Source organism: Rhagoletis zephyria, unplaced genomic scaffold (assembly GCF_001687245.7).
Source record: "Rhagoletis zephyria isolate East Lansing unplaced genomic scaffold, Rhagoletis_zephyria_1.1 Rzeph_scaffold_01984, whole genome shotgun sequence".
In the NCBI taxonomy this organism is placed as follows: domain Eukaryota; kingdom Metazoa; phylum Arthropoda; class Insecta; order Diptera; family Tephritidae; genus Rhagoletis; species Rhagoletis zephyria.
In genome coordinates, this window is record NW_016159068.1 from 3965 (window position 1) to 17385 (window position 13421).

Here is a 13421-nt window from a genome sequence, read left to right on the forward strand (position 1 = left end):
TAAATACTTTTGGTGAGTCGCTAGCATGTGACTAAGCGAGGCGAGTATTAACGGTTAATAAATGAACAAAAACCAAAGAAAACAGCTGTCCAGATGATTTGTGAAACATTTAGCAATCAGTGATGTATTCACTGGTACTGACATCTGATGACACTACATTATTATTATCATTTTTTTTTTTTTTTTGTACATTATGTATGTATTTAGTTATTGAATCTTTCTTTCGAAGCTAAAAATAAGTTTTCAAATCTTACAAATTATTATTAAATTTAAAATTTCTGCGGCAATGTTTAGATTCTTAGCCACGTGAAATCTGTCCATTGTGGTACTAAAATTTAATGGGCTATAAAACTGCATATCATACTTTTTTTTTAATCTGAGTAAAAAGTTTAAAATCTGGATGAAAATTTATTAAATATTCTTTAATTTTGTATCAGTTTTAAATTTTGATATATCGTCGCTACCAAACTATCGAAAGTGCGAAAATGCCTGTGCACTGCCTGGGCGGATGTAAAGGACTAGTTTCCACGCCGCGCCTTCACTTCGCTATATTTAAGTATGGGTGCATTCCAAAACGTCAAAATACAAAGCATCAGTCTCTTTTATTACCGAACCGCACTAGAAGAAAAAGTCTAACTTGCGCAACCTAGGTGAAAACTAGCATCTAACTGTGGTTGCGTACATTTGGCATTCCAAGCTGCTGAGGTTTAGAAATGAAAGAGACTGATGCTTTGTATTTTGACGTTTTGGAAAGCAGCCTATGTAATTACAATCCAGTAGACTGTATTCGGTCGGAAAGGACATGTTTCCGAGCCGCACGGACACTGGATTTCGTGTTGGGTAGTCGAACTGAAGGGACGAGTTCCAGAACCGAAATTGAAATATTGCGGATGAAAATATGAAAAAATGAAATGCTTAGCTTTCTTATAACCTCATGCACCGTATTTACATTATGATCTTGGTGGATATTCGTATTTTTTATGTACCACAGTGCTCTATATATGGCACGTAACATTTTTTGGATTGCAGTCTTTATAGTCTGTTTGTCTGGAATTGCGCGATGTGCTCCAAATCCCGATTCCATATGCCCAACATTGTTTAATGATCATATTAAAAAGCAACATCTTGTTATTTGGATGTTTGTCCTATAACCCATTGAAGGCTTGCTTGCTTGTGATTTGCTTGAGAAATTTTGTTTTCCATATTCTTTTTCCTGGTAAGTCTCCTATCTAATGCCATCCCAAGTTACTTGACACTATCTTTTTGTGGTATAGCCTTACTGTTTATTCTTATGTTGTCTGAACACATTTGCTCTCGTTAGCCTTTATCCTCCAAGAACCCATACATAGCTCTAATTCTGGATTTCTACTACGCATTAAATGGCAAAAATGATGAATTACAAAGATGGGCATTAAAAAATTATCGCGTCATTACGTTAAAAAAAATACTCATTAATGCCGAATTTCCACTAGGCATTGAAATGACAAAAAAATGAACGCCATTTAAAAAAATGCCATTGTGGAAATGAACTTAATGAAAGATTTTTGACTATAAGGACACCATTATTTTTTAATGCCCGACTTTGTCATTTGTAATTTTTGCCATTTAATGCCTAGTGGAAATTAAGCATAACTTTTTCAAATATTCTTATATTCTGCTTGTAAGAAGTCTCTTTAGGGTTTCTACTATTGCTTAGGATAGCTGTGTCATCAACAAACATTGAAATGGTTCGAGTTTCATCAGTTGGCGAATCACGAGTGTATATTACATATATGTAATATGGGTCCTCGAGCACTGCCTTGAGGGTTACTTGCATATATAGGGTGACTTTCCGTTCTAAAGGAATTCTGTCTGACTCTGAAGTTTCTTCCCAGCAGAAAGTTGGTACGCAAAAAAATTTAAAAAGTAAGTTTGACATCATAACAATTTAGCTCCTACATTAAAAATGACAGCCATTGTTATATTTTACAACTGGTAGATGAGTTGAGGTCATCATTCTGCTAGCGCAAATTGTATTGAAAAATTCTTCAACACACATTAATAAACCGATAAGATATAAAATACTAACATACATATAACTACTAAATATGTAGGCACTTATAGAGACCTAAAATTGGCACAGGCAAGCGCGCAAGTTAAAATAAAAAAAAAAAATAAAAATAAAAAGCAAGTGACAGCGGCCTATGGTGTACTGCGTCGGAAAAGCTTAGTAAAAGCAAAAAATATATATGTAAGCACCATAAACAGATATGTAGGTATGGTACATAGATATGGAAGTAGGCATAAATGTAAAAGTGTTTGCAGATAAATATGCATATTACGACCCCTCGCGTTAATGAGCATAAATGTGTAGTTAAATATCTTCATAAATAAATACGTGTAAATACACTCAAACCCATTGTATGGACGTCGGGCACCTGTTACACCGAAATACATATGTATGTACATGCATACACATGCACCTATGATACCGTTTTATCTTATCAGCACGATTGCAAAAGCTCAGACTTTTCCTGTTGCTTGTTACGACGATTTCTTCAATCGTTTTCATTTCAGTTAACGAACGACTAAGCACCGAGCCTAAACGAACAAAACGTATTTTTCGAATTGATCGCAAGACAGTAGACAAATTATCAAAATAGTGATTAAACGCTTTGGTTTTTGGGAAAACGACAGCAATTAAATTCGATTACTTGTTTGGAAAACTGAAATTGGCGCAGTGAAAAAATGGAATGGTCTTTGATTTGGATAGCATCGATTGTCATAAAATCGCTGAAATTGGTAGGTCGCCCTCGCAGAGAAAATATTATGAACATATGGCAGTATTAGAGTGGTCCAATTTTGGTATAGGAGAAAAAAATTGCATCCTAGAAAACGGGCACCCGCTAGTTTTTTTTTCCTTTTTGATAGTTGTAATATCCATACCAACCTTCATTTTTCTACCGTAACCAATAATAATAATAATAATAGATTGGCGCTTACACATATGTTAGTGTTTGGCCGAGCTTCTCCTCCGATTTGTGGCGTGCGCCTTGATGTTGTCACACAAAACGGAGGGACCTACAGTTTTACGCCGACTCCGAACGGCGATTGTATTTTTATGAGAAGCTGTTTTTCATGGCAGAAATACACTCGGAGGTTTGCCATTGCCTGCCGAGGGACGACCGCTGTTAAGAAAAAACCTTTTTTCTATATTTTTTGCGATGTTGCTTTGACCAGGGTTTGAACCCAGGCGTTGCGGAGTGGAAGCGCGCACTGCTTACCACTACACCACAGCGGCCGTAACCAATACATAACACATTATATTTGAAATGCTCTTATGTTGCTTAACGAATTGTTTGATTAATATATGTGCGCAATACTTCTAGAGTAAAATATGACCGGCAAGAGCATCTTTTAAATATATATGTACTTAGAAACGTAAACTTTGGTACTAGCGCCTCTTTCGGCAGAAAGAAAAATTTTGGAAGATGCGCAAAGCTATACCTCGGAAGAAAATTCTGTAGACCACTCTAGTGAGCGCACGTTAAAGAAAAGAAAAGCTTCGAATTTTAGTTATGTATATATGTATGTACTTACATAAATTAGTGTTCGTCATGTCTTTGAAAAGAATTTGTTAAGTAAAGTAATGTTTTTTTTTTGCCTCTGGTTTAGTAACAAATACATAACATTACTTAGCGAGCAAGCAATAGCAGATAGAATTGTGTATTTGAAATCAACGTTTTACTTATCTTTACTTCACTGGAATTTCGATATGCCAGCGATATTAGTCATAACCATCCAATTTCGAAACCAATGACTAATTTTAGTACAGTGGATTTTAACTGTGTATATTTGTTTAAGGGTCGCAGCTTTATAAATTGGCTTTCATAACTCTGCATTTTTTTGTTCTTAAAATTTGAAAGAATATCGATAGTATCGATGGATTATGTAGGAAAATGTAACAACTGGTGTGCTTTGTTGAACTCAGCCAAAACAATCATGAAGGTAAAGAAGAGGAAAATGTAACTTCTTGGAAGCTTATTTATAAAACCCTTTTAAAATTCATATCCAGTGAGTTAAATGTTTACATTTCTTCTCTCATTCACAGCTCCTCAATTTGGGCATCATTATAATTTATCGCATCGGCTCCGGTGGTAATTTTCTTGGCGTTGGTGGCACATGGAATCTGTGGGAGGAGAAAAGTGCCGGTTGTGAAATATTCGCTTCCGGTGTCTTCGTTGGCTTTATTGTCTATACAGGCGTGCATACGATTGCCTACTTCTTTGGTCCCAACAAATACAGACAGTAAGCATTGCAATTAATTACTCATTTTGTTACACAAATATGCACACCTACATATGTACACACTTTACTCTAATTTCCAGCGAACTCACCGACACAATCATGAACGTGGTCGGCACCTTTTTGTGGACTCTAGTCGGCGGTATTGCCCTTCACTACTGGGTCGGCTACATGGACACTATGGACTACTCATATTTGAGCGTACAACATGTGCCTATTACGGCGAGTAGTGATAAGTTAGTTGGCATTATAATGGGCTCATTGTGTATTGTCGAGGGCGCTTTGTATTTGGTGGACACGGTGATGAGTTGTCTGCACTACTCAAAGGGTGATACTGATTACACGGGTGTAGCGCGTTAAAGCTATAGAAAATTGCCATAACCTCCACGCACATGCATATACACACATTCAAATACATACATTCAAATGACAAATTACATACCCAGAACTTATGCGCAACAACAAAAGTTTCATAATTGCATAGAATACCTGAAGACATGCAGATTTCTCTCTACCGTCTACTAGCATTTATACATATACATACACATAAAGACAACGCTGCCTAAGATAGTTAATTTCAAGTTGGCAGAATATTTAGAGTTAAGTAAAAATAGAGATACATACATATTCATGCAATTATTTGCATATAAATGCTGAATTATTATACATAGTACATAGATTGTATGAAAAATATTTCATTTTATATTGGTAATATAGGCATTTTGCATCTAAATCTGCCAAGTAAGATCCATCAATCGTAATAGTTAATAAAAATAATTCTAAAAAAAAATCAGCTAGAAGAGAAAGCATTATACTTTTTCCCATGGTGGAATTATACCACGTGAAATAATTAGAGAGAGAAGAAAAATTTCGACACTGCCTTATTTGAAAATTTCCTTATAAAATTTGAATAAAGAGAGAAACCTGTTTTTTCCATTATACAGAAAACTTTTTGTAGTTCTTATCATATATGTATGTATATTAGGGTTGTGCAATTAATTGATTACTCAAAATTTTAATTAATCATAAAGTAAATAACTCAATTATTCGATTAATTGGAAATTATGATTACTCAAAAGTTCAGTTACTCGAGTAATCAAGATTTTTGATTAACCAAAAACAAAAATATTTGAGTAATTTGCTTTATGATTAATCAACATTTCGAGTAAAATGAGTAATCAACGTTTCAACTCTTTACATATGTATAAAGTAAATAAAGTTCCTTGATACCTTGAAAACAACGTTTCTGTTTTCAAAAATTAAAACAAAAAATTTTTTTCATATACAGAATGTAAAAAAGAAAATAAGCATTTTCCAAAGCAAACTCTTTTAACTAGCAAAATTATTTTTTTGAGTAATCATATTTCAAGTAACTCGATTAATCATCGTTTTGAGTAATCAAAATCTTGATTACTCGAGTAATTGATTAACCGAATAATTGATTAACCAACTTGCTCGAGTAATCGAATAATCGCACAGCCCTAATGTATATACTTACATACACACACTCTTACTTTTATATTTTCAGAATGTCTAAAATATTGTTTTAATAAATAAAAACACTGAAAGTAAAGCATTTTTATAAACACTTTTAGGTAAATATAAATATACTAGTTTGTCTTTCTGGGTGTTAGCTTGGGTGTAGTTAATTTCAATTAAATTTAACTTATTTAAATTCAGCAAAAAATAAGAAATTTGCACATATTCCTTTTTCTTAGCCCCCTTCAAAGTATTTTCAACTACTAAACTTTTTTCATCTGACACCCATCTTGTGGCAAATATTTGAATACATAAATTCCCTTAATTTAAGTTGACATTTTGAAAACTATTTCGATTGATACATATATATTGCAATAATGCATTTAATTTATTAAATAATCTGGTATCAACCCTCTTCAAATAATAATAAAAGATTGTTTGGCCAAGCTTCTCCTCCGATTTGTCGCGTGCGCCTTATTGTTGTCGCACAAATGGGAGGAACCTACACTCTTATAATCGCGATTTTTTAGCCGTTCGAAACTTGCACTTCATAAGATTAAAATTGTATGGCCTATAAAACCCAAAAATTTTCTAAAAACTCAGAATATAAAGTTGAAATTTCGATGAAAATTTGTTGAATTTTCCTAAATTTTGTATAAAGTTTGAAACTGTGATTTACACGGTTTCTGTTAAACCTTAGACGGTATTTTTTAAATAAAAATAACAAAATAAAATTAGTTCGAAAAACATTACGAATATTTGAAGAAAATCAACACGTGGTCATTTGTTTAAGTCACTGTATATCCAAAAATATTAAAGTTTTTATGGGAACGTCGATAAATCACTGAATTCACCAGAATACGCTTGAGTTTTTCGTAATCAATTAAGTATTTACATATCTCGCACAAATGCACATATGTAGAGTATATTGGATATTATTACCCTCACATGATCAGCAGGAAAATAAACTTGCAAAATAATAACTAAGTAGACGTAATCAAGCTGCTGGAGCTGACAGCCTGCCAGCTGAGCTATTCAAGTACGGCGGCAAGGAGTTGATAAGGTGCATGCATCAACACTTGTGCAGAATATGGTCAGATGAACACATGCCCGACGACTGGAATTTAAGTGCGCTCTGCCCAATCCACAAGAAAGGCGACCCCGCCATTCGCGCCAACTACCGCGGGATCAGCCTTCTAAGCATAGGTTACAAGGTCTTATCGAGCGTATTGTGTGAAAGACTGAAGCCCACCGTCAATGAACTGATTGGGCCTTATCAGTGTGGCTTTGAACCTGGCAAATCCACCATACACCAGGTATTCACAATAGGCCAAATCTTGGAAAAGATCTGCGAGAAAAGGATCGACACTCACCACCTATTTCTCGACTTTAAAGCCGTTTTTCACAGCATTAAAAGGAGTTGCCTATACGCCGCTATGCCTGAATTTGGCATCCCCTCAAAACTCCTACGGCTGTGTAAAATGACGTTGAGCAATACCACCAGCTCCCTCAGAATTGGGAAAGACCTCTCCGAGCCGTTCGTCACCAAACGGGGTTTCAGACAGGGCGACTCCCTTTCATGTGATTTCTTTAATCTGATGTTGGAGAAGATAATAAGAGCTGCAGAACTGAACCGCTCAGGAACAATTTAGTAATTTAGTAGAGTAAAACTAAATATACCTTCAATGTTTACTTTATTTTGACTATAAATATGCCGTTTTATTCTCAACAGTTTGTAAAAGAAATCAATTTCTGTTTTATATTGGATAAATTTTAAATCTGCGCTCTGCAGCCGCAAGTAAATTAAATTAGAAACAAGTAAGAAAGTCTAAGTATAATGAATGCAGTCAGCTTATTTGACCCCAAAACGTTTAAATATTTTCGACAAAATTTTAAAGCTGCCACTGCATACATATAAATTAGTGTTGCGAAGAATCGAGTACTTTCGAGAATCGAGTTCTTTGGTATCGATACTTCCTAGGATCGGGTATTTTTTAGAGTACTAAGTACTTTCTTTAAATTTACAAATGTTGGTAACATTTCAATGCTTAGTGTAGAAATCTCACAAGCTGAAAGTACCTACTTTATTCAAATTAATATATTAATCCTGAAATATGTACGTCAAACGGATGGCTAACCTTACTGGGTACAAGTATTGTACTTGAAAACTATTAAAACTTCAAATTTAGTCCAATCATTTCTAAATATCGGTAAATATAAATAAAACTCCGGATGAGTTTTCTGGGGTGACATCAGTCGACTGAAGAGCTTCGTTGCAAGCACGGAGCGTTTCACTTGCTAAAAGCCATTGGCTGTCGTCATTCTCCCTTAGCGTACTCCCTGTGTACTTTTCCCTCTCCCCTCTTAAAAGCATCACAATGAACACTTTAGTCTAGACTAAGTGAGCCTCCATCTACGCAGCCAGCACGCTAACCTAACTACCTTCTCGAAGATGTATGCATTAATCCATAATCTACAGGTCGATGGCGATATGTCAGCAATGTGAGAGGAGTTGACGTCAGACAGGGAGGTCTCTCTCTCCTCGCAAGCTCGTCTGTCATGCATTACCTTATATGTCTCTATGACTCTATGACAATAGGTAGTAAGTTTAGTCGCTGACTTGTTACGAACTTGGCAGCTTAATGTAATAGTAGATAAGCGAACGTAGAGGCTCTTTTATAGCTCCGAGCTCTGTTTGGAAACTGCTACATTGGTCTAGCAACCTAAAACGGAGATTATATAAGAGGGCCTTCGAGTGTATGTATACCGTTTCCTACACTTCGATTGGGGTTACAGCGATCCGTGTAAATGGCTGTCTAGTTATCTTGAATGCCCAAAACCAATCATTCTCACAATCATTCATATATAGTTTATTGTAGCTTTCTAATGCAAAAGTGAATAGTCGATGTTTTTGCAAAACCGCCTATCTTACGGCACTCAAATTTTACAGGAGAGCGAAAAAACGGTATTTCTTTAAAGGCATTGCCTTGGTATGCGGTATTTTCTCTAGCTATTGTTTTACAAATCTGTTGTTTTAATAACAATTTTAGGATTTTTATGCATAAATCTCGATGTCTGGAGATTTTGAAACTAGTCGAGAGGCGGTTTTGCAAAAACATCGACGAAATTGTTTTGGAAGTAATTCGATTAACATTTTCGAGTTTTAAGTTCGATAACGTTATAAAAAATATCGCGCACAAGAGAATACACCTACTAAGCTACGAGCTAGTGGAATTTCCTACAGGGTGCATTTGTGCATAAGTATATGGCGGCTGTCGGTTGTCGGTTGTCGGTTGTCGTTAGCCTCGCTATACATTTATTGCGATTCAGTTCAGTTATTCAGACGACGCTCATTTGAACTATCACAGTGATTCGCATTCAGTGAAGCTGTTGTTGTTGCTTTTTTTATCAATAAAGTGTAAATATTGTAGAGCTTTTCAATTTATCGGCGTGTGACGAAACTATTCGATTAATTTGCAGTGAATACTTCTTATTGAACTTTGTTGGCCCTAAAAATACAAGTTGAGATAAATTTTTGCGTACATAAATACTTATGATAAAATTTGTAATAAAATGATTATTGAGTGTTAGCAATAATTATCATATATATATATATATAATTAAAAATTTTAATTTTCATTCATCGATTCACATAGATTTTGATTGAAATGTTCCGTTCCAATTTTCATATTATGTTTTTTTAGATACTACGTTTAAAGATGTATATGAAGCGAAACATTTCCGCAGCGATCAACAGTTAAACGCTTGTACGCTTGAATTGAGAACATACTTAGAAACCTACATATCACATTAATATGTACATACATTATTGAAGCAACTTTTCTGCCACAATCACCTGCATATCGCCTTATCTTATCACAGCAAGCGACTACTGCGAACGAAACATTTTCCAGCGACACTGCGCTTGATATTCACGCTTAGTACTATACGATTGGTTGAAAACCGAGCAATAGAGATAAAAACTTTTGCGATTTTGTAAAACAAAGATGGAAAAATAAATACATATAAAAACTTTGACGGTGAATCACATAAAGTACTTGAGGAAATGGATAACCCAAAAATGGCTTCGTACGAAATAATCGCCTCGATATGTCTTAAGATTCTGAAATTGGTAAGTAAGTTTGCAAATAGCTTTATAAGTATTAATAGATTAAAAACAGGGTTCACTTAATATGTACATTAGACNAAAATAAATACATATAAAAACTTTGACGGTGAATCACATAAAGTACTTGAGGAAATGGATAACCCAAAAATGGCTTCGTACGAAATAATCGCCTCGATATGTCTTAAGATTCTGAAATTGGTAAGTAAGTTTGCAAATAGCTTTATAAGTATTAATAGATTAAAAACAGGGTTCACTTAATATGTACATTAGACTGCATCACTCCCCCATACAAAAAAAAAAATCGGTACTGATTTTCCAGCCTTATCATGAGTTTAATTTTCCCCGAACCGGTTCACTTTGCATTGCTCGTTTCCATGTATTTAATATGGGCGGATGCAAAATTTTCGAGTAAATTTTTTTCGGGCAAAATTTAGGATGAGGCTGCTTATATCAGGGACCCAGAATAATAATTATTTCATGGTGGAGTTTTAAAAAAAGTTATCCAAATTTTCGTAAGAATTAACTTAAACTTAAATTAAAACTTTTTTGATGATAATTATGTGTGAGAAAAATTTTTTAAGTCATCGACAATTATTATTTAACATTTTACTATACTTTTATTATAATTAAAGATGAAGAAGTGGTATTTGCCTTGTGTCAAGGTCTCCAATTTTTAAAGAAAGCCATCATCAACCAACTTTTTTCACTTGATAAGTTATAATCTCAAAAATACTAAATTAGTATTTTTAAATATTATCATTTAAATAATATGAAAAATACCTAACAGTCTTGTCCTATTTTCTGATTGCGTAATTAAATCTGAAATTTGTGTTTTGAAATGTACAAACCATGATAAAAATATAGTAAGGTAGAACCGCTGAGAGTCACTTTTAAAATTCTTGACGTTTCCAAACAATTTAATTTTTAAATTTACTCACAAACTCACACACACATTTTCATTTTCAATCTCAAGCAACAACAATTTCGAACAATTTCAATTTTTTATTTTCACTTTTATATGATTTTAAAATGTTGGCAAACTTCAAAAAAAAAAATCATGGCCGACAAATTGAGAGAACGGTTCTACCTTGCTATGTTTTTATCATGGTACAAACACAAATTCTACTTTCAGTGTAGCTAGCTTGAAAAAAACTATTTTTTTAACTCAAATTTTGCCGCCCCTAAATATTGCCGCCCTAGGCAGCTACCTATGTTGCATTTACGGTAAATCCGCCACTGTTCCAAACTGTTTCCGAACTGGCGCGAACTGGCGCGAACTAGCCCCCTAGCCCTGAACTAACCCCAAAATGGTCTTGAACAAGCCCCGTCGCTTAAGACTTTAACAATTTTTTCGCACTCATAATTATTATGAAACAACTTTTATAATAAAAGTCTTTGAAGACTTCAAAATATTTATCTCAATGATAATTATTATGACCAGCATGCTGATATGTTATATGTTTCGAACTTGTCGTCGTGTATTTCACTTTGAATACGAATATTTTCCATTAAATACAATACATACATAAATATATCAAACGAAATTAATAAAATTTCAGTTCAACAACTTGGGCGTACTGGTCTTATATCGCACTGGCAATGGAGGTGATTTTTTGGGCATCGGCGGCAGCTGGAGTTTGCATGAGAAACACAATCCTGCGCTTGAAATGCTTGCTTCTGGCTTATTTGTCGGCTTCATTATATATACAGCCGTAGTCATTATTGGATATTGTTTTGGAGGCAGCAGAACTAAGCGGTATGTATGTTTCAATAATTTCCAAAAAAAAACACAATTTGCCTCACTTCTTCAATAGTGACTTAACGGACATTCTTATGAATGCAATCGGTACTGCAATGTGGCTTGCAGTTGGTGGAGTGGCGATGCATTACTGGCTGGGTTACATGTCTGATGGCGATTTCTCTTATGTGAGCTCCGAACGCAGCGTCGGCATAGCAATGGGTGCTTTATGTATAGTTCAAAGTGCCTTGTATTTGGTGGATACTATTTTGGGTTGCGTGCTTTATTACAGGGGTCCCATGGAGTATGCGGTTATAAGGCATTATACGTTGGAGTGAATAAGAACTATTTGGCAGTACATTACTTGAAAAATAATAATAACAAAAAAAAATAAATAAAAACTAAATAAAATTACTAAAAATTTCCTTGTACGCATAAGCAACTATTGCACTATTGGCTTATTATTTCTTTCGCCTATTTAGCAGTTTTACTCAATTCTGAATTGTCATATGAAAATTTTTGAAATGATTTGTTAAATGCGTATTCCATAAAGAAAATTAATTTATTTCATGAATTAGAGCGATATATAAAGCAACAGATTACAGAAATACATAAATTTAAGGTCAAATGAAATTGGCCAACGCATTACAAATTCCACGAATGAAAAAATGGCGTCATTAAAAGCATAAAAAGTATTTCGTAAAACATAAATAAATATCATATTAAACCATACAGGCTATGGCCAAAGATAAGGTAGACTGGTATGCAGTTACACATTGTGTATTTACTATTTTTAACAATTTTCTCCAGCAACTTAAAGCAAAAATCGAATTAAAAAAATAGAGCACTGATAAGGCTCGAGGCAAATGCGCGACCGGCCACATGAAATCATCTTCATTTCGTTTACTGCTTCCTACACCTGTGAGGTAAAAACGGAAAGAGCTTTTCCTCGTCTTATTGCACACAAACAAACGAAACGATATTGTTATCTTATCAATGCGATTGCAAAAGCTGCAAGATACATGGCTGCGTATTTGTGTTCAAAACTTTTCGCCTCGCTGTTGTGCGTGCGTTCAATTCCAACATCAGTTAACGAACGACGATAAAACGAAGCCAAACGATCAGCCACATGCGCTTTTGGTTCAAACCAAATAATATATACAAAATATCAAGAAGATCTTATAATTTCACTTAAACTTTAAACATAACTTTTGTTTTGTTTTCTATTCTTTGGCAACCAAAGTTGTAAGGGAATCACTTCAAAATGGTGTCTGTGGAAACAATTGGATCGCTATTCATCAAAGCATTAAAATTGGTAAGCACTAGGTGGATGACTCAAACGATTTTACTAAAAGCAAATTCAATAATGAGCAATAAGTGTTTTACGGTCAATAAGTGGAGTGAATAAATATTTTTTAGGCGAAATCATTTTGCATTTGTTTGGAAGAACTTTTCAAAATGAAGTCTTTAATTTTTTTATATAAGCTTTTACCTTTTATAGGAAAAAAAAATCTAGCGGTTCCAAAAATAATTACGCTCTTTTGTCATTAGTCATAAGAAAACACTGATTAGGTCATGCCATTGCTATTTGTAAATTTATATTTTTCGGGTCATAAACTGTGTGGGGAATAAAAGTGTTCTTCAAATTTAACGATGCACTGAGTAAGATACATATTTACATATGCACGTACATATGTGGATAGATTTCATAAGATAAACGCGCTTATCAATATTCAAATAGCAAATGGAAATGCATGCCAATACTAGCCCCCACTTCGACAATTTCGAATA

General features: G+C 34.3%; 3 protein-coding genes across 5 annotated transcripts in view; 2 read left to right on the forward strand and 1 right to left on the reverse strand.

Moving 5' to 3' along the window:
• The first annotated feature begins 2574 nt into the window (after nt 1–2574).
• Nucleotides 2575–5193, forward strand: LOC108365738 (uncharacterized). Its single transcript, XM_017619871.1, has 3 exons — nt 2575–2781; nt 4091–4287; nt 4368–5193. Exons 1-3 carry the CDS (start codon nt 2728–2730, stop codon nt 4642–4644), a joined length of 528 nt encoding a protein of 175 aa, XP_017475360.1. The 5' UTR covers nt 2575–2727; the 3' UTR covers nt 4645–5193.
• A 3860-nt stretch (nt 5194–9053) lies between these two features.
• Nucleotides 9054–12565, forward strand: LOC108365739 (uncharacterized). Of its 3 annotated transcripts, none has more exons than XM_017619872.1 (5): nt 9054–9242; nt 9468–9786; nt 9982–10090; nt 11452–11648; nt 11707–12565. In XM_017619872.1, exons 3-5 carry the CDS (start codon nt 10025–10027, stop codon nt 11966–11968), a joined length of 525 nt encoding a protein of 174 aa, XP_017475361.1. In that variant the 5' UTR covers nt 9054–9242; nt 9468–9786; nt 9982–10024; the 3' UTR covers nt 11969–12565. The 3 variants fall into 3 exon arrangements, with proteins under 3 accessions (XP_017475361.1, XP_017475362.1, XP_017475363.1); XM_017619873.1 differs by having other exon boundaries at nt 9098–9181; XM_017619874.1 differs by lacking the exons at nt 9054–9242; nt 9982–10090 and having other exon boundaries at nt 9468–9895.
• The window catches only part of LOC108365742 (signal transducer and activator of transcription C-like), a 21498-nt gene continuing 20198 nt past the window's right edge, over nt 12122–13421 (reverse strand). Inside the window, exon 4 of the mRNA XM_017619879.1 lies at nt 12122–12127. Coding sequence (XP_017475368.1) covers nt 12122–12127 — 6 coding nt within the window. The remainder of the gene's footprint in view (nt 12128–13421) is intronic.